Below are 19,735 nucleotides of genomic sequence, written 5' to 3' on the forward strand. Positions count from 1 at the left end.
CTATCAGATCATCTGTGCAAACTGTCCCAGTTGCCCCGTGCAGCCAATGCCATGGTCTTTGACTTCATCTACATGTGAAACCACAAATTTTAAACCTCCGAACACAGCCTACTTGTTTTCATCCAACGTTTACCGTACAGAAACGTATATGTTTATGAGCTGAAATGCTCTCATTGAAGCCAGTGGACCAAGAGAATATCTGGCCTGAATCAAATATAAACTTCGAGCCCAGCACACAAGGGGAAATGTCAAGAGGAGAAACAGCAATGGAGGGATACGGTTACCTTTAAAAGCCCTTGTCCCTCCACCATATGGCAGACTCCTCATCTAGGCTTGTAACCATGTTACACAGTCTGCACGCTGAAATTCACTGCTCGGGCTCCCAGAGCTGCAGTACATTGAATTTCATGCCTGCCCCAGCTCAGTCAACTATTTAAAACACTTTCCCCCTGAAGAAAGCTGGGCGCACACATTGTGTGTGCCAAACACAATGGTTGCACAGACCCTGTAATCTGGTGTTGCATCAAAGAATTACTTTAAGAAATATTCAACTTATAGATGTAGTATGTTTCTATAAATGCTTTTTACGCAACATAAAAACACTGACATACGTTTGCAATCGTAAGCTGAGTCAGCACTTTGCGCTCTTGCAGAGATTTTCCTTGCAGCAAACAAACTTTGACAGCACTTATGATTCCTAACTGGCAGAGGAAAACAGCTTATGTTCTACTTATTCTGCATTTGACACCTTTGCATTCCTTCTGGCATACTGTGTACACTGACCTTGAAGTTCCACTGGCTGATGGATATGTGAACACAGTGCTGTGGGCTTTATTTTATCTTCCTTTAATATTAAAAGTACAGTAATTTAGTGAAAACCTTGAGGTAATTCCTCAAGTTAGTGCCTGACTGCTTGTTGCCAACCAGGGTGACCTTTTGAGGCAATCAGAAGTATTGTTCATTAATGTCCAGTGAGCACAAAGTTTGTGTGTGTATCTGTTTGGATTAAAAATCCACAGCTGACAGCACAGAGGTACAGTGTCACACAGGAAGCCCTTTAGGAATGTTCCTTCGAGAAGGGATGGGTTGTTGAGCCTCATTAGCGGAGCCCCTTCTCCCTGTGACCTGTCAGCCCACGTTAGGCACAGCTCAACGCAAAGCGGCAGATTCCTGCGGATCATTTCCGGCTTTTAGTGTCCGTCTGTCTCGCTGTGTGACACCTGGCCAGCAGTCTGTCTTGTTAACTCCCTTGTTCATCACCTTGCTGATTTGTCTGAAAGTGTACTTGGCTTTCAACTAATCTGGTGCCTTCCCTGTGGTTACATCTGGGATTGATTTTCTGCCTGTTCTTTTATTTTCACACTCAAGCTGATTGTCCATTTTAAATGTTTCTTTCAACTTACATGCAATATAGCAGCAGTATTAACCAAAGCTCTGAACTGGGATACCTGGCTCCGTAGCGGGCTGCCAAAACTGGGATTTAATCTCTTTGCATGCGAGCAGACTCCCTGGCAAATAAACTCCAATAGAATAATGTGTCTGATTTTTGGAAGGATATAAACTTCACTAATAACAGTAAGCCTCTGCTTCCAGCAACTATTGAAGGGGTTACTGGAGATAAGAATATTGCTGAAATATGGAAAAGCCATATTCTCTCCATATATGCTTCTGACCAGAGGAAGCATGAGTTTCTGTTGAGAAAATGACATTAACTAAAGCATGCATTCTTGACCAATTATCAGCAGAGCACCTGAGGTACGCTAATCAAAGAGCTTTCACTGTGTTTTACAGGTTTTCTAAAACATGACATTTTACCTGTGTCTATGTTATCAGTACGTTTAGTGCCAGTAGTAAAAGAAAAAATGGAAAGATATCTATTAATGATAATTACAGACCAATTGCTTTGGCAAGTGTATTGACTAAACTTTTGGAAGATATTCTAATAGAAAGAGTTCAAGAGTGTATAACACACTTTGACATCATGCTTAATCTTAAAAAGAGTTGTGTTATAATTGCTACAACTAAGGTGGATCAAAAGAAGAATGCTCCTTCTTTTTATTTATCAAGTTTTGAGAATGAGATAATATGTTGGCTTGTAAAATTACAATGTGTAGAGATAAGTTTAAAGTGTCCCTTTTTCGAAGGGACACCTCCTTTTATACGGCTCACCTGTGGTTAAAGTATAGTAAAGATATAATGAAGAAAATGCAAATAGCCTCAGGATATTTATATAATCCTCCTCAAACGTCCAAGATGGACATTTGCAAGTCAAATGTCTGTCATGAGCAGCATTCCAACTTTTCATGGGTTGATGAGGAACTTCGTGTATAAATTTGTGGATGCTTGGACGTATCAAAAAACTTCATAGTAACAGCTCTGACAACTGCAGCATATAGCAATATTAGATATACCTCTAGCTTTTTTAAATATTGGAATAATCGTTTGTGTGCTTTGCGATGGATGCATTCTTTTTCTAACTTGTTTTATTTATTTATTCTTCTAACTGGTATGAACTAATTTTTGTCTCAAAATAAAAACTTTCTTTGCCACCATTAAGATCCACCTGCCTAATTTGGCACTCTGAAGAAGCCCAGTGTGGATAAAGGGGTCAGACTTCTACATCCTGTTTTATTTTATTCACAATTAACCCTCATGTGATTCTGTCTGTTTTTACTGCATGCTGAAGAAAGACTTCAGGAAAGGGAAATATAAAACAGTCAACACTGTACAATGTTTAGCAGATCATTCTAGCCAACAATGACATCAATGCAATCCAGTAGCAACCATGACCTATTTTTACTGTAGGGCCACCAACTTGTTATTTCAATTAAAAAGTGATGGCTAAAGAAAAATAAAATAAAAAAATAATTAGAAAAGCATCCAAGAGGCTCATGGTAACTCTGGAGGAGCTACAAACATTCTTAGCTCATGTGGGAGTATCTGTTAATTGGGCAACCACCAGTCGTGCAAACTACAAACTTGGCCTTACTGGAAAATTACTAAATGAAGCTTTCCAGAAGCCATTGAGTGGTTAAAAGCAAACATGTGTCAAAAGGTGCTCCGATCAAATGTGACTACATTTCAGCCTGTTGGCTTACATGCAGAAGCTTATGTGTGATGGAAAACCAACACTCCACATCACCTTTCAGCACATCACCTGAAATATGGTGTAGGCAGCATTATGCTGTGGGATTTTGTTGATGGTAAAATGAATGGAACTTAATACAGAGAAACACTGGAAGGAGACATGTTGGAGGATTCAAAAAGGCTTTTGATTGGGGCGAAGCTTCATCTTCAAGCAGAACTCTAAACATGCAGTCAGAGCTACAATGAGATGGTTTACATCAGGGGTCTCAAACTCTAGTCCGGGGCGTGCCATGGTGGCATAGTGGTTAGCGCGACCCATATTTGGAGGCCTTGAGTCCTCGACGCGGTCGTCGCGGGTTCGACTCCCGGACCCGACGATATTTGCCGCATGTTTTCTCCCCTTTCTTTCCCCGTTTCCTGTCAGCCTACTGTCATTTAGGCGACACTAGAGCCCACAAAAAGACCCCCTGGAGGGGTAAAAAAAAAACAAAAAACTCCAGTCCTCGAGGGCCGCAGTCCTACAACTTTTAGATGTGCCTCTGCTGCACCACACCTGAAAAGAATAATTAGGTCATTAGCAAGGCTGGGAGAACTGATCTACACAAGCAGGTGGTAATTAAGCCATTTCATTCCAGTGTTTTTTACCTGTGGCACATCTAAAAACTGCAGGACTGCGGCCCTCGAGGACTGGAGTTTGAGACCACTGGTTTACATGATGGGTCTTAAACATCAACCCTAAGTGAGCAGTATCCTGAAACTTTTACATGTGTAACTCCATTCAATAGACCTAAATCAAACTGCTGTATTAGTTCAATAGTCTGCAATGAAATATTACTAATGAGACAATTATTTGACTGTTGAGTGACATGTTTTAGCAGCAATGTGTCTAAACTTAGTTATTATGTCATTCACAGGCGATGGCAACGATGACTTTGGCTTCTTTCCAAGCAACATGTTGGACAACGCATGTGGCTCCGACGGCGATCCTACACCTTCTTCAGCCCTGACAGATGATCCGCTCTCTGACGATGAGTTTTCACCTCAGTCACTTCAACAAGCAAGCATCTTTTTTCCTCAAGGCAATTTAACCATTCCTCTGGACTTTGAACTGAGAGAGTCATCAGTTCCAGGTGCAACTCTGGGTATCTGGAGCCGCAGGAAGGTGAATATAGGAGAACGCTTTGGACCATATGAGGGGGAGCACGCCCCATGTCTCCAAGACCCTACGCAAGGCTGGGAGGTAAGAACATGCCACCATTGCTTTTGTTCATCAGTTTAAATTTTAAGTAACAAATACATTTATGAAATGAAACAAGGATCTGTTCAGCAATTGCAGGGCCCCAACTAATGTCCTGTCCATACTGTAAAGAATATTGTATAAAACAGTTTTTTCTTCCATCCACATGTAAATCAAGACATTTTTGATGCACAGGGTGCAAAGGCAGGGACAAATAACTTTACATCAGTGCTTCTTTTACTGAAAGAATCTAAAATCACAGGTATGATTTTCTGCTCCAGATTCTTTGCTTGCAAACTTTGCCAATCTTGTGCTCCACAGAAATTAAAAAAAAAAAAAATCAAGAGTGTCGTGGCTAGAACCTAAAACAAACAAAGAAGGAGTCTTGTTTATTTGGTTCCTATTTTAATTTTTTTTTTTTCAAAGTCTACATAGTATTTTGGCTTTGCAAATTCAAGCAGTCATAACACATAAAAAAATCACTTGAATAGATTTCATGAATCCAGGTTAAAGAAATTTGTACTTGTAATAGTGTGTTTTAAACTTTACTGCTAGTATAAACATGAACATTTCAGCCACATTCTTTTTCGGCATTGGCAGTAGCTTGTTTCTGACAAAAAGGGGTTTTCCTTGGCCAGCATACAGTTGTAGCTTTCACATAGGTTCTCTTTTTATTTCCTCCCATGTCGTCATGTTCACATTTAGCCCAGTGACCACAAGGCTGTTGCAGTCGTTTGTTGCCCAGTGAGGTAATGTTAGCTCCGAAAGAAAGAGAGTTGAGGTTGTGCTCTTAGCTCAATTAAAATGAAAAGCCATAAAGCCCTCCTTCGTCCCAGTTAGGGACCCAGTGCGACCATTGCCAAATCACATATTGGTCAGCAGGCACAGAAAAAAAAAATCGAAGGCAGGGTCACCGGACAAGGTTAAAAGGTTAGACGCCGGCCCTGTCCGTGTCAAGCTTGCTTGGTTTTATGGAGTGGCGAGAGGGGGGCTTGCAGAACACCGGCCTCATTTACTCTCCCTGAATAGATCTTTTCTAATTTAGACGAGATGGGTTCACATTCAGTGCTTTTTCTCCTTGGAGACACTCATAGAGGATAGCTGTCCACGCAGAAGACAAAGTAAGAAGTCAAATGTTTCTTTGACAAGATGTTTCCACATAACTACCCCTCCTTATTCTTGTTTTTAGCACACATGCAGTATGAGTAATTTGTGAAGTGGTTTTAGCTTGATAATAATAAATGTACCTTTTTATTCTTTGTGCAATTTATTCCATATTTATTAGCTGATAGATGTAGCATAACATATAAATGTATTTTTAATAGTAGTATGCGCAAACTTTCCATTTTATTCAGTTTATATTAGATTTGTTGTAGAATTGTTATGTCCTTCTGTCCATATAGACTTAACTGCTTGAACAAGTCCTTTTTTAATTATTACTTTTTTTCCCTGGGAAGAATAAAAAAGAGGTTTCATGAATTTTTATCCTGTTGTAATTTATGTGGATCCTGAATAATAATATGTATTTAAAAGGCTTTGACGTGTGTGCGTGTGCATGCATGTGTGTCTGTATGTGAGTGAGGGTGTATAGTGGGGGGCAGAGAGGGAAAGATGGAATCCTGGTGAGGCAGCACTGTATCACAGTGTTTAATTACCATCCTGACAGCAAGCAATAACTCTTTCCATTAAGTAAATAAGTTGTAAAGAATTTATGATGAAATGCCACATTATTCAGAATGGATATTCAGTGATGACATCCCTCTGCATTAAATATGGTAAATGCCATTAAGGCCCGGTGAACCACCCCACCCCCACCCTCTTTTCCCATGGCCGCTCCGTAAGCACTCGCTCAGCCCCCCTCCCGCCTGCAACACGTCAATATGCCAATAACCTTACGAAGGGTCTGTAAAAACAAAATTGATTTGGTAAATGTGAGTGAAGACAGATATGTTTGCTTTCATCATCAATTCTATGCGGCGCAGCACGGTGATGTCACCAGCCTGGGAGCGATAAAGTGGCGCGCCCACCTGGAGCCTTTGATGTAGTGCCCCGTGCGGCCCGAGCCAGTGATGACAGACAAAGGGAAGTTTGTCACCATGGAGGCCACCGGTCCTCAGCGCCATCACCATAAATTTAGGAGCTTTATTCATAAAGGGGACGAGTGAGTTATGGCATCCGTGATGCTTTATGAATACAGGAATGGTGACTTATGGGAAAGATAGCTTCTGTAAATAAGGGGTGGAGAGGCAGCTGTGAGGGGTCTGTCAAGCTCTCCTGCACTGTCGTATGCAGAAATGAAGTGCTGAGCATGCCAAAGACTGCACACTGTGGAGTGAAAGTTGGCATATGTTGTGTGTCTGCTTCTGGGCAACGACAAATACTTATATATATATATATATATATATATACCTATATTATTTTATATATCTATTTATATAGATATAGCTATATATATATATATATATAGCTATATATATAGCTATATCTATATACTGTATATCTATATATATATATATATATGGGGGGATGGGCGTGTGTGTGTGTGTGTGTAAAAATTAAAGCAGGCTTGGCAAGTTTAAAGTTAAAGTTGCAGTAGCGAGACCACCCTATCAATGTCATATTGCCACTATGAAGAAACTACTATCAACAGCTGCTTCCAGATACCTGATTAGACAGATGGTAAAAAACATTTGACTAACTACAAAATGCCTGTAGTAACTCTGGGTTTCAATTTGCATAGAAAGACACATATTAAGCTCTACAAAACTATATGAACAAGCTAGAGAGGTCTGTCCTATGAACTGATTCATACACTAAAAAGAACACCATGCATACAGTGAAGCGTGGCAGTTGATCAGTTATGCCTTGGAACAACTTTGCTTTATCTGGCATAGGAAAGCTGCAATGTGTGGAGGGTAAGATGGAGTTTATTCATGCCTTCTGTGAGGAAGCTGTAGCTTGGTATCACTAAACCTTCAAACAGGACAACTGTATAATTTTTGGAGAGCAGAAGTCGTTAAAAAATTATGTGATGTTTTATTCAAAGAGAGCCCTTGTAATGTTAGTTTAGAAGTGTTCATTTTGATTTGCAGCTAACAAGCCTCTTCAAGTTTGTACATTTTGCCCAATGCAATAGCTTTCAGTGATATCCGTAAGTATGAAGACTACCCTGCTAAATTGACTACATGTGTGATCTGGAAAAAGAACAGCTTATAAATAATGACCAAAACACCACATAAAAAATAAATGTCTGCTAATTTTCAGCTTTAAATCTTCATATAAAATATAGTTTGGTGATGACATTTTAGTAAATCACATTTGGAAGGTAATGACCCATTTTATGAAGTAGCCTTGGCTTTGATTTATATAACAACTCGGATGGATTAAAACAAGTTAAGTTACCTTTTTTTTAATTAAATTTTTTTTTTTTTTTTAAAAGAACCATAAACACAAATAATTGCTATTATCAGGGTTGGGACATGATGGCCTACACCACTTAGCATATTTGCATGTGTTTCTTCTTAGCCTTCTTTAAGTGATTCTTAATGCCTGGATTCCCACTAGTCCATATTCTGCTGCCCCTTTCTCTTTCAGTCATTGAGACACATTGAAATTCAAACTCCATTTGTGTCTATCCTCTTCTCAAGGAGCAGCAACAATAGGACAGGGAGTCTGAGTGCAGGAGAGAGCTATCCAGCACTGAATAAGTATCTGTGTTCACCCCAAACTTGCAACCCCATGGGATGGGTTTAGAAAGCTGGGTGCCTCCTGCTGTAAGGGGGCAATGGGTGGAGCAGGTTAGGCATATGAGAAGGGATGGGTTGGTGGGACAGGGGAGCGCTGGGTCTTTGTGCACCTCTTGAGTGAGAAGCAGAGGTTGAGGCAATAGTGCTGGTGGTAATGGTGGTGGGGAGGTGGTGAAGGAGATTAGCACTGATTGTGAATGGATGTAGAGGATTAGTCGGCTGGGCAGGGCCTATTCTGGCTCTGGCTGTCTTCTCAACCTCCTAGCCTTGAGAGGATAGGACGGTAGAAGGAGGTGCAGTGGCAGATGCTTGACCAAGAGGAGACTTATCTTTTCAGTTACCACTGACCAAAAACTTTGAGTTTCCATAAATCAACATAAAAGTACAAATACTTCTAAATTTATACTAGTGACTTCAAAAAACTAGTTTTGAGATGATAATAAAGTAAAACGTTGTGTGATGAAACTATCCCTCACATCACGTTTTATCAGTTTAAGGTGTACTAATGTATTTTACTGCTTTTGCCGTTGACACCGTCATCATACGCACTTGCAACAGTCTTCTATGCATGTATGAGTGTGAGAGTGTTGAAGGTGGGCGTTTTGAGTGGGCGTACTTTTGTGCATGGATAAGCCGCTGTCCTGAATGAATGCAGATGTCTCTGGCTCGCTGTCCGCCTGTCCCCTGTACACTGATGGCCCGTCACCTCTCTCTGTCACTGGAAGAAAGAGCCACTCTCAGTCTCGGCCAAAAGCCCCCTCTCTAATCCTTCAGACCCCACTACCTCCCCGTTCACTGTCAGCATAGATGGTCCTGCCCACAGCAGCGCTTAGAAAGACAGGCAGTAGGGATGAACCTCTCTGTCACTCATGCAGTCTCTGAATGGACACACATCCTCACTTTTTCACACACGCAGACGGACATAGACTTTTCAGAAATTCAAAGTGGAAAAGTCTTGCATCTATAAACACCTTGTGAATGCCTGTTGTCAAATGGGCTGTGGCACAGGAGCACTGTGGGAACTCGTGAGAAGGGAACAAAGTGAGAGTGTATGAGTAATCATGAAGGAGCAGTTTATAATACACACTTTGTTGTCATTGGCACCAAATTAATCACAACACAAACAAATGAACTCAAATCCTGTTGAGCTGCACAGGGAACCTGTATTTGTTAATAACTTCATCAATTCATTACATTACTATATCTTTGAGCTCTTTGTCCACAACCATTGCTTGGTCTAATTCTGGATTTATTTCCATGATTTATTTGGTATTTTCATCATCATTTGAGGAACATTTGTTTTACAGTTACCTTTTAAAACCAATGCAGGAAGAACTCACATTAAGCACAAGAGTTGGTGTTTATGATGGTTATTTAAATACAATATTGCCAATCTTAGAAAATCTTTTAATTCATGTGCCATTTATTGAGGTTTTTCCCCAGAATTTTAGTGAAACCACATAATCAGGGTGAATTAAGCCGTGCTCAGCTATTGTGGTCCAAAAACCTCTCTCAATGTTTATTTTGCTACACTACTTGCAGTTTTCCCTCAAAAGATAGTAGTTACCACTGTTAATAATATCACTGTTGAGCAGGAATGATAGGATCTTTCATCTGGACAAATTAGACTGAGTTGCGTCTCTACACACTCATCTAAATTGATATGAATAGGTTCAGCTTAATTTCTCTCAGCTGTAGACTTGCATCTAGAGTTGTACTTTTTAACACTCTATTGCATTTTTCTGATCAACTCTGTGACAATCATGTATTGAAGAGTTTAGTCAATAAAGACAAATCATTAACTCATTGCTTGTAAGTGTATGTATTATATTTTTTAACCTGCTAAGCTCCCAAAACTGCCATGGTCTGTTAATTCTGCGCAGAGTATACATCATCATCTTTATTAAAACTACTCCAGAAATGTCGTCAGTCATATGTATCTGCCTTTGTCTATGAGGAAGATGAGCTTCTAGTCCACTCTGACTGAAGCTTGATTTCTGTGGATGGGAGTGATGCCCATTGAAAACCCCAAAGACAAAAGAAGCTGGGGCTCCATCTCTATGCCCCTCAGTTGACTGATAATCCCTTTCTTCGGGTTAATCTGTTGTTTGTTGGTGTTGTTTGAGGGTTGAAGCTGTCTGTTTGTGTGTGTAGAGGGGTAGTGATATCCTAATCTCATGTGAGATGAGGCATATACTACCAGAGGCCCCGCATGTGAAGCTTCTCCTGTAACTAAACTCCCACATTGTTCAGAAACATTTCTAACTAAAGCAAAGTATAAAATAAATTATAAATAACTTTTCGTTTCCTTCTTGCCTCATCCTCTGCCTTCTTTCTCTTCCCTTTTTTTCTCAACTCATTCAGTGTCTGGGATCTCAGCGGGAAGGGGAAACTAGATTAACTAACTGAACAAAGTCAGAGTGAATTGCAGGAGGACAAAGGCAGGCATGAGTGGGGGCCATGCCAGTCGGAAGGTGAAGCCAGAAGCACAATACCAGGTGAAAAGGGTTATCCTTAGGGGTCTGACCAGGCAGGGCAAAGGTTATTGGTCCTATTAGATCTTAAATGAATGCAAGTAGTTTGATGGAAAAAAAAAAGAGGGTCAAAGAAAGGTTTTCAAAATGTAGAATAGATACTCAAGATATGGCATAAACTTTATGCCATATTTATTATGTATTGTCCAGGCACATAGTGCCAATTTATAGCAAGAATAATTGATTATGTTAACTTCAGTTGTTATTAAAATGCTATATATAACAAATCTAATTTAAAATAACTGACTCTGTAATTTAGCGCCTTGAAATTGCGCCTCAGTCTCTATAAAAACTTGCGAGTTTCAGGAACTGTTGAAGGCAGAGTTTCAGGAACTTCACTCTACTATCAACCCTTTAACAACATTTTTACCAGTGTTGCACTGAGAAGTGGCTTGTACAATGAGCGCAGATGACAGCAGTTCCACCAGGTGTTTGCTAATTGTTGCTGGCTAGTCTAACGGAGCTGAGTGGGATAGCTGATCTGTGAGGGGGAAGTTTGGAAACCGCTGGTCCCAAGAGGAGGGCACCTTGAAGGCAGCGGTAGGGCCACCAAGGCAGTTTGCACAGCTGAATGGTTGCCACAGGAGATTAAGGGATTTCTCAAACATGCATGAAATAATCAAAGGAACACTCCAGGTATGTTTTTGATGAGCGAATAACATTTTAACATTATGTAAAGCTCAAAAAAGTTGATTCCACATAATGCTTTCTCTTTAATCATAGGAAAGGAGAAGGATTTGATCAGAGCTGCATTGCTCAATAACCCAATGACACATGTCTAGACAGCCATAGATATACCAGAGTTTATATGCAGGTGCACTGACTCATCGTCAGGATATAAAAGCTACTGCCTCGTAACACACATTTACATCATTTTTCTGGAGCTGTTACAGCCCACTGAATACTCAGGAAGGAGAAGGAAGCCCCAAAGACATTGTCAAATCACTTATTTTAAAACTGGGTTTTTTTCCCTTTTAGTGGCAGTTCTAAAGAAGAAAGTGAAAGGAAAAATTTGAGAAAAAAGTCCCCTGGCTGCAATGTAATGATGAAAAATAAATTTTCCAAGAATTAAATGTTTCTGCTGCTGGCCATAAAAAAAACAACAACAACAAAAAAAAACCCTCATAGCTGTTCTCACATCTAAAACCTTACAAGAAAAACTTTGTGTTAAAAAAATATAAATAGAATTTTATTAACATACAACAGTGTTATTAATAAATGGAGCAGCATGAGATAATGTGGGGAAAAAGAGTAATTGTTTTTTCTTAGCAAGTTCAAGTCAGACGTTTGCTTACATTCATGGACACAAATCAGATTTTAATGTATGACTTTTCTAAATATGTTTGCACTATGCTTCATTTATGGTAGTGTATAATTCTGCAAGTTTAAACATGGTAAACATGCAAATGACTTAGTAGTCTACAAGATTACTAAGTATTTCTGGGTAAAGTTGAGTCAGCTATTAAAACGTTAAGCTTGAAAATTAAAAGTATGGCAGGTATATGACAGACTAAATATGCGAGGCTGAAATGAACTAAAAATATCATAATTGTATCAAGCTACTGGACAGAAAAGTTTCATCAATAAGTAAATAAATGAATTGATAATAAAGTTAATATGCAAATAAGAAAATGGTTAAGTAACTGAGTAGATAAATACATTTCTTCAATTCAAAATAAATCTTGCCTATTATATTGGTGTGTTTTCTCAATGTACAAAACACACACCTATGTGGTAAACCACATTGATTTTGTTCACATTGGCACACACAGACTTTGGCCCCTGCACTTCTCTCCAGGCTCTCCAACTTCGTCCCACAATCGAATAACATGACTGATAGGTTAATTGGTGTCTCTAAATTCTCCTTAGGTGTGTGTGTATGGTTGTTTGTCTCCGTTTTGCCAATGGACTGGCGACCTGTATGGGGTGTACCCTGCCTCTCGCCCAATGATTGCTATAAATAAGCACCGGTATACCTTGCACTCTGCAAGAATAAGCGATTTAGATATTGGACATATGGAGTCTAATTCATGTTTAATTAAGCTGTATTGTTTGGTTTCATGTACTTTTTAGTGATACAGATTGATGAAGTATGTTTCAGTCCTGAATTAAACCAGTAAGATTTCAGCAACTGGAGATTTAAGAGGGAAAATACTGAGAGACAAGTAAGCCCTCTGTTCCTTGTTAACAAACTGGCAGAAAACTTTGATTTTTGTCAATAAAATCCACAAAGAGGAAGCTGAAAAGGTCTGCTGATGCTATCTACCTACCGCCTTCCTTGACATTTGTTATATATTACGTTATACATGGGCTCACATTTTCCTCCAGCGATCTCTGAGACATGGTAGAATTCATGCTAAATTTTACGATGCTAAGCTAACCAGATCCTGCTGCAGAAAACCAGTCTCAAACCATGACACATCCAGTTCTAAGCCATACTATTGGTGCAAGGTTCTTTCTGTTCCTTTGATAGAGCAAATGTTTGCACACTTCATACTTGTTTCTTTCTGGTTGTTTACAGACATGCACTTTCACATTAACAGTAGTAAGAACACTGCAGTAGGTGCTGTGATAACATTTTAGGGTTTTGGGGTCTGGTCTCCAGGTGAACTAGCTTGGAGGGCCAGATGTTTGCATGTTAGCAGTTGCTTTGAATCTACTGACAGACTTTTTTCCATAAAGAGGTATGGCTGATTTCCAATTCTTCTGCAAACTCTTCAAATCCCTTACCAGACTTAAAAAATTTTTGGATCTCACCAGGGTGCTCACTCTCACTTCAACAGTCAGGAGCACACCAATCTAAAGTTAGGTTTTAACAGGCCAAACCCCTTAAGAAATTAGAATAAAAATGTTTGACTGTGTCCATGTCTGTTCATGACTTTAGCCATTTCAAGTGGGAATAAATGTGGAGGTATCCTGATGTATTTCTTACCAGAAATAAAAAATTTTAAACCACATTTTAAGAAGAAAGGTCTTATCTTCTGTTTTAATTGTCTGGTTATATTACTTGTATTGTGTGGTATTGCTAGAATTGAAATAAATATATGGTAGAATTACACACAGACTTTTATAGCATGTTCCAAGTTTTGACAGTAGGTGAGTATAATGGTATAATGTTACGAGACAGATAAGTCTTAATTAATAAGTAACAGAATGAGCTAGTAATCAAGTAAAAAGCCAATAAGAATATGGTTAGGTAACTGAGTAGCAAAATAAATACATTTCTTCAATTCAAAATCAATCTTGCCTTTTGAATTGGTGTGTTTTCTCAATTTACAAAACACACACCTCTGTGGTGAACCACATTGATTTTGTTCACATAAGCACACAGCAGCACACTCAGACTTTGCCCCCTGCACTCTGCTCACGCTGGAGTGAAAATGAGGGGACCCCTAAACGGCTTACAGGAAACAGAGGTGATGAATTCCGTGTGCTGGGCCAGAGAGCCCAGCTAATAGATACCTTATCTAGGGGGATTGATAGGGGAAGGGCCTTCTCTTTAAACACACTGTTGATTGTTTCCAAATGTCTTCCCAATGGGGCAGGTCAGAAAGCAGTAGAGAATGCCACTCGGGGCAGAGCTGATAGATTTTTATTGGTCCAGTTTGAGAAAACGAAGAGGGGAAAGGCCACTTTGTCCTGGCTTTGCTGCCCCTTTTTCTGCTAGTGCTTAACTACCAGTCAGATCACATTACCTAGGCAGTAAATCTGAGCAATGGTTAACACAAATAATCAAGAGCTAATATTACCGTACCAGACCACTTTTCTCTGTTTCTGTGATCAGAGTTGTGCAAAGAGGGACTGTCCTGTTAGCCTCTGGCAGATGTCCCCTCACACCATCATTCCTCTACTTGTAAAGTCTTAACCTCCATCATTGTATCTAGTAGTGGGAATCTCTTTGCGCAGACCTTGTGTCACATTGTTCTGGAGTAATATCTGTATTGTGTCTTTGAGCAGGAGTTCAAAGGGTAATGGGATGGTATGGTCTGGCTCGAAAGCTTGTTACTTTGTAAAATGTCAGGAACACATGCCAGGCAATATTCATCATAGCAGCACAGTACCTCTTTTCCAGTTAAACTGAATTGCTGCTCCAATTAAACATGATCAGGTCCAAAACCAGAACTGGGAGCTTCCAGGACTAAGGAGAGTGAAAGCAGAGGCCAAGATGGCAGTAATGAGGTCTTAACCTCAACTTCATTCTATGTCATAATGCTTTAATATGGGCCATATGATAGGCTGCTGTGCACTCATCTGGTATTGGAAAATCAATATGAGCTTTGCCTGCCTGTTTTCTAAAGATAATGGCATAACACAGTGAAGAACGTTAAAGAGGCTATTCAAGAGAAATTGACTGGTAAAAAAGATCAAGCTAAATATTTGATCTTATGCATAATTCTTCCAAATGGTAAGCAATTTTGACGGTTTCCCTTTCCAAAACTGTTATGAACAAAAATCAGGGGGGAAAAAATCCAGAAGAATATAACATCTTTTAGTTGTACTCTATCAAAAGTAGTAGTTTTTAAAATCAAAACAATATTTCATTAAAAAAGAAAGTGGAGAATGATGAAATAAGTAACGTTTAAATTAACTACAAATTGTAAAAATAAAAATATGTTTCTGTTTCAACCCAGTTTCTAAATGTCAAGGTACCTTCATTGTTAAGATGCAACTCCCTTAAGAAGTTAGTGTAGTTTTTGTTATTAAAATCTTTGAGATTAAGACTTAATTTGGTACAAGTTACAAAATTTTAGAAGTTCATAGCTCAGCAAATGAGGAGCTCATCAGCTAATAGGAGCTAAAGCTAATGCCAACTCTTCAAGTAATAACTGAGCAATGATAAACTTCAAAAGTAACATAAGTGACATAAGGTTCAGAAGACCCTGTCAACCTTATGTCAGAGAAGCTGACAAAGTTAGCACTGTAACATGAATGTTTGCTCAAAGTTGTGAATAAAGTGACATCACTACAAATGATGCTGACAGGAAGGGATAAGAAGATCGCTTTGCTCGAGGAGAGAATCAATGAAGGAGAAAGAGGATTTTATGATTACAGGGCAAGAACCTCGACACCAAACATGAGCCACAACTACAGCCAACGCGGATACAACAGAGGACTGCTGTCACTGGAGCAACAAGTGGCAGATTCTCTTCAGAGTCAAGACAATATTTACAAGACAATATATTTATCACAGAGGAAATCTGAGAAACCTGGAACTGCTATTATAATTATATTCATTGGCAGGAAACAAAGGTATTATATCTTAAAATAATACCTTTGACAAAAAAAAATGGAATGGAACAAATGTGTGAAGATTTAACAGAAAAGAAAGGGGACATTGCAAGAGAAGCGAGGAGGCTAAGAGATCAGAAAAATAAACAAATAAATAAACATGGACTAGGAATAGGAATGCATGGATTTCAGATTAATTTGGATTTGTGAAGATATGACAGAACCTGATGAGTATAAAGAGGAAGGTCCAGGAGAATGTAGTCTGCCCACGAGAGGAGCTGGAATAGAATAAAATAGAATAGAAACAAACTATCTTCAGAATGCAGTACATAAAATTTGATGGAGTTCAAACCACTGTAAATGTTTGTTGGTAAATGGGAGTCACATTAATTGTAACCCTTGCACAGGTAACATTTTTTTTCCAAAAGTAGACAAAATACTGCCACAAGATAAAAAGCTAGTTAAAAAAGATTTCTGAATTTCTGACTGGACAATCATCATTCAAGAACAGGTAAAAACTGCTGATTCTAATTAACAAAAAATTGTGGGATAAAATTAATTGCCCAGGAAAAAAAGGGTAAATTATCTCTGTTTTAACCATCTACAAAATTTAAGTTGTACCCATCGATACATTAATTATTATAATATAGCATTTAAAAAATAATATTCTGAGAAACCTTCTGGTTTGAAGCAAATATAATTTTCAGTAATACATGTACACTTTCATTTATGATCTAATTATTTTTGTTACACCATCTAGGATCATATTTCTAACCTAATAGTTTAACATGATTTTCATCTGAGCCCCACGACTTTATAACTGTGCAATTAAAAGCAAGGTTTTTTTGTTGTGCCCTGTTTAACACTAACTGCCCCTTAGTGAACAGTGTGTTTGAAGGTCATATTTTACATTAGTCTGGCTCTCATACTTAATGGGGTTAATTATGTTGGCAATAACCTCAGATCACATCCCAGTCAATAAGTGTTTTCTAATTGCTTTCAGGATGCATAATAATAATGTAGTCCATCAGTTTCTGTCACCACTTAATAACTGTGGGGAGTGTTAAATTATATGTAGGATAAACATGAATTATTTTTTGAAAAATTACAGATCATGTTTTCTTCACAGAGCACATATATTTTTTAATCTGCCAGCTTATGTACCAGTTTCTTTTTACCCATAAATGATGTAGTGAGAATTTAGTGGTGAATTTTACTGGACTAGTGTTAAGAAACAGCATGTCAGTGATGGCTTTTGTTCTGGTCATAAGATTACATGCAGTCGTTGTAGATATGAATATATTATTTTGGTTGTATACCATATGGAACAGCCAAACAGATTTGGAAGATTATTTTCATGATCAGTGTCTGGTCCAAACTTTAACTCTGCTCTGTGTCTTTCAATGGAGGAGAGGGGCCAGATCCGGGTTGACTGTCTTTTATTTTGTTTGTTTGAGATATCACAAATAAACAGCAGTGAGCAATCCACACAATCTGGCCCAAAATCTGGTCTCTTTGCAAGAAACTAACATCAAAAATAAAGAAACATTAGTAAAATCAAACAAACATCCAGGAACAACCCACCACAGCTGCATGAAACCTAGCTAACATGACTCACATTACCTGTAACACAAAAACTAGCATAAGCTTGCTGTACATTTAAATAAAATCTAATTTCGGTTCATATAGAACATATAACATTATATTGTCAATGAGAAGACATATCCCTTCAAATATAGGTACAAATATACAACTTATGAAATGTGAATTAACCAAGAAAGATATTTTACTTCTGGGTTGATAGTGTAGCAGGCGTTACATCCTGCTAGCCCAGTGCTAGCACAGCGCGTCATTTAATCTCCTCCTCCATGCGTCAATCTACGTGACTTTGCTGCTTGAGGTGCGTTCAAGTGCAACAGGAAATACTCCCCTCTCACTTCAAACAGGTACTAAGGTAATAAATAACCAATTTGCATAACAAATAATGACTGATTTGGTGGAATCCAAAGCTTAACTTAAAATAATGTAACGAACCAGTTACATTTATCAGAAAAGGCCACTTTAAACGTTGTATTATCTCTTAGAAAGAGGAACTACAGTAGTTGATGCATACAAACATGTAGGTTGTCTAAGGCAGTGGTTCTCAAACTTTTTTCAGTGATGTACCCCTTAAAAATATATTTTTAGTCAAGTACCCCCTGCCACGGGCAAAACATTTTTGGAATAAAAAAGAGGTACAGTGCTGTAAAATCACTGTCTGATTTATTAAAGCCAAACAACTTATATCAGTGAACCTGACAAATACATCCATATTGCAAACATTGCATGGTTAAACAAAAAAGAAAAACAGAAGACGGTGACCACCAGGAAGGTATAAAACCAGTCAAAACTGAAATATGCAAAACGCTGCTAATTTATATTGGTCTCTGTAATGGTACAAAATTAAATATATACATAAATAATAATTCAGTGCATGAACACACATTTATATTTTATCGAACTTTTTACAAACTAATTTTTCCCAAGACTTATTATGAGGAGCCTACTGATTTTTTAAATATATTTTAAAAAGCTTCACGTACCCCCTGCAGTACCTCCACGTACCCCCAGGGGTACGCGTACCCCCATTTGAGAACCACTGGTCTAAGGGACCTTAACCAAACATTGGTAGATGATATGAATGAGTTTCAGCCTGTATGTACAATGTTAACTATGTGTGAAGAAGAGAAAATCTATAATAAGTCCAAAGTTTGTACCAAATTCTTGATTTTTTAAAATCAGTGAAAGTATTTGTTATGAATTTTATGTATTTTAAGAAATTATGTATTTTATGAAATGATGGACACATGCTTCTTACCAAATCTGTGTATACATGTCAACATATTCTCTGTTTGGAATATCAAGATTATGTATTATGTTTTCTTTCTTAGAAGTGCAGTCAGAATAACAGTACTTTTAATTCAAATCATAGGATTGACTTTTGCAATAGGGAGGGCAGACCAAGACAAATAAAGCAAGGAAAATGAGACAACTAAATAGGGTAAAAACAAGACTGTTAGAAGGTAATAGAGCATACATAAAAGCCAAAAATTAGACTGAAGAGTAAAGAGTAGGACAATCATTATTAATGAAAAAGAGATGAAAAAAGGTGAAATGAAGAGAGGGGAAAAGGTGTTCTTTTTCTGAGAGACAGATCTCTAGATGGAGAGTTCCCAAGTGTCCCACAGGAAACCCTAATAGGATTTTCAAGGCTGCAGCAGGTAGTCTGTGAGGGAACTTTGTTCATGTGAGCTTACAGATGAGGGTTGACACAGACACGGCACTCTGGGAGTTGGTCGCTCCCTCCTCATCTGCCTGTGATGTCAGCACCAATCCGTCACAAAGGATTTCTCCCTATGAAACTTAGTGGCCATTTCTGACATCTCCAACTTACTAATTGTAGTCTCTAGCTCTGTGAAGTCCTAACGAGTTAGTGTCTTCAAACGTATGAGAAAAACTTCCAGAATCAGTTTCTGGGCTGGATTAGAATCTGTCAACAAGTGTGGAAAGGGAAGGATCTCAAGGAAGATTCTTACAGCATTTTTTCTCCTTCAATTCTTCCTTTTCACCAGATTATTGCAGCTTCCATTCGCTCCAAACCACTTTATGACATGCATTGTAACGTCTTTAGAGTACTGGGCAGCTTTGACTGGGCCATGCCATGCTTCTCTCTGCTCATAGTGACAGTGGGACCTGGTCCAACTGCCACCCAGGACACAGAGCCATAAATCATCCGGCTGGCACCATGCTCCATTTCCTCAACAGCTACTAGTTCCTGTAGGGGACAAAAAGGCTTTTGTGGGCTTTAGAGAACAAAAACATTGCCTCTTTTTGTTAGCTCTGAAGTTCATAAGTGACGGTAA

At 38.6% G+C, this 19,735-nt stretch overlaps 1 protein-coding gene across 12 annotated transcripts in view; it reads left to right on the plus strand.

The window, feature by feature from the left end:
* Positions 1-19,735, plus strand: part of mecom (MDS1 and EVI1 complex locus) — a 161,698-nt gene that overhangs the window by 51,767 nt on the left and 90,196 nt on the right. For all 12 annotated transcript variants that reach the window (XM_027999046.1, XM_027999048.1, XM_027999049.1 and 9 more), the window contains exon 2: positions 4,002-4,327. In XM_027999046.1, the coding sequence (XP_027854847.1) occupies positions 4,002-4,327 (326 nt within the window). The remainder of the gene's footprint in view (positions 1-4,001; positions 4,328-19,735) is intronic.

Source organism: Xiphophorus couchianus, chromosome 18 (assembly GCF_001444195.1).
Source record: "Xiphophorus couchianus chromosome 18, X_couchianus-1.0, whole genome shotgun sequence".
Lineage (NCBI taxonomy): Eukaryota > Metazoa > Chordata > Actinopteri > Cyprinodontiformes > Poeciliidae > Xiphophorus > Xiphophorus couchianus.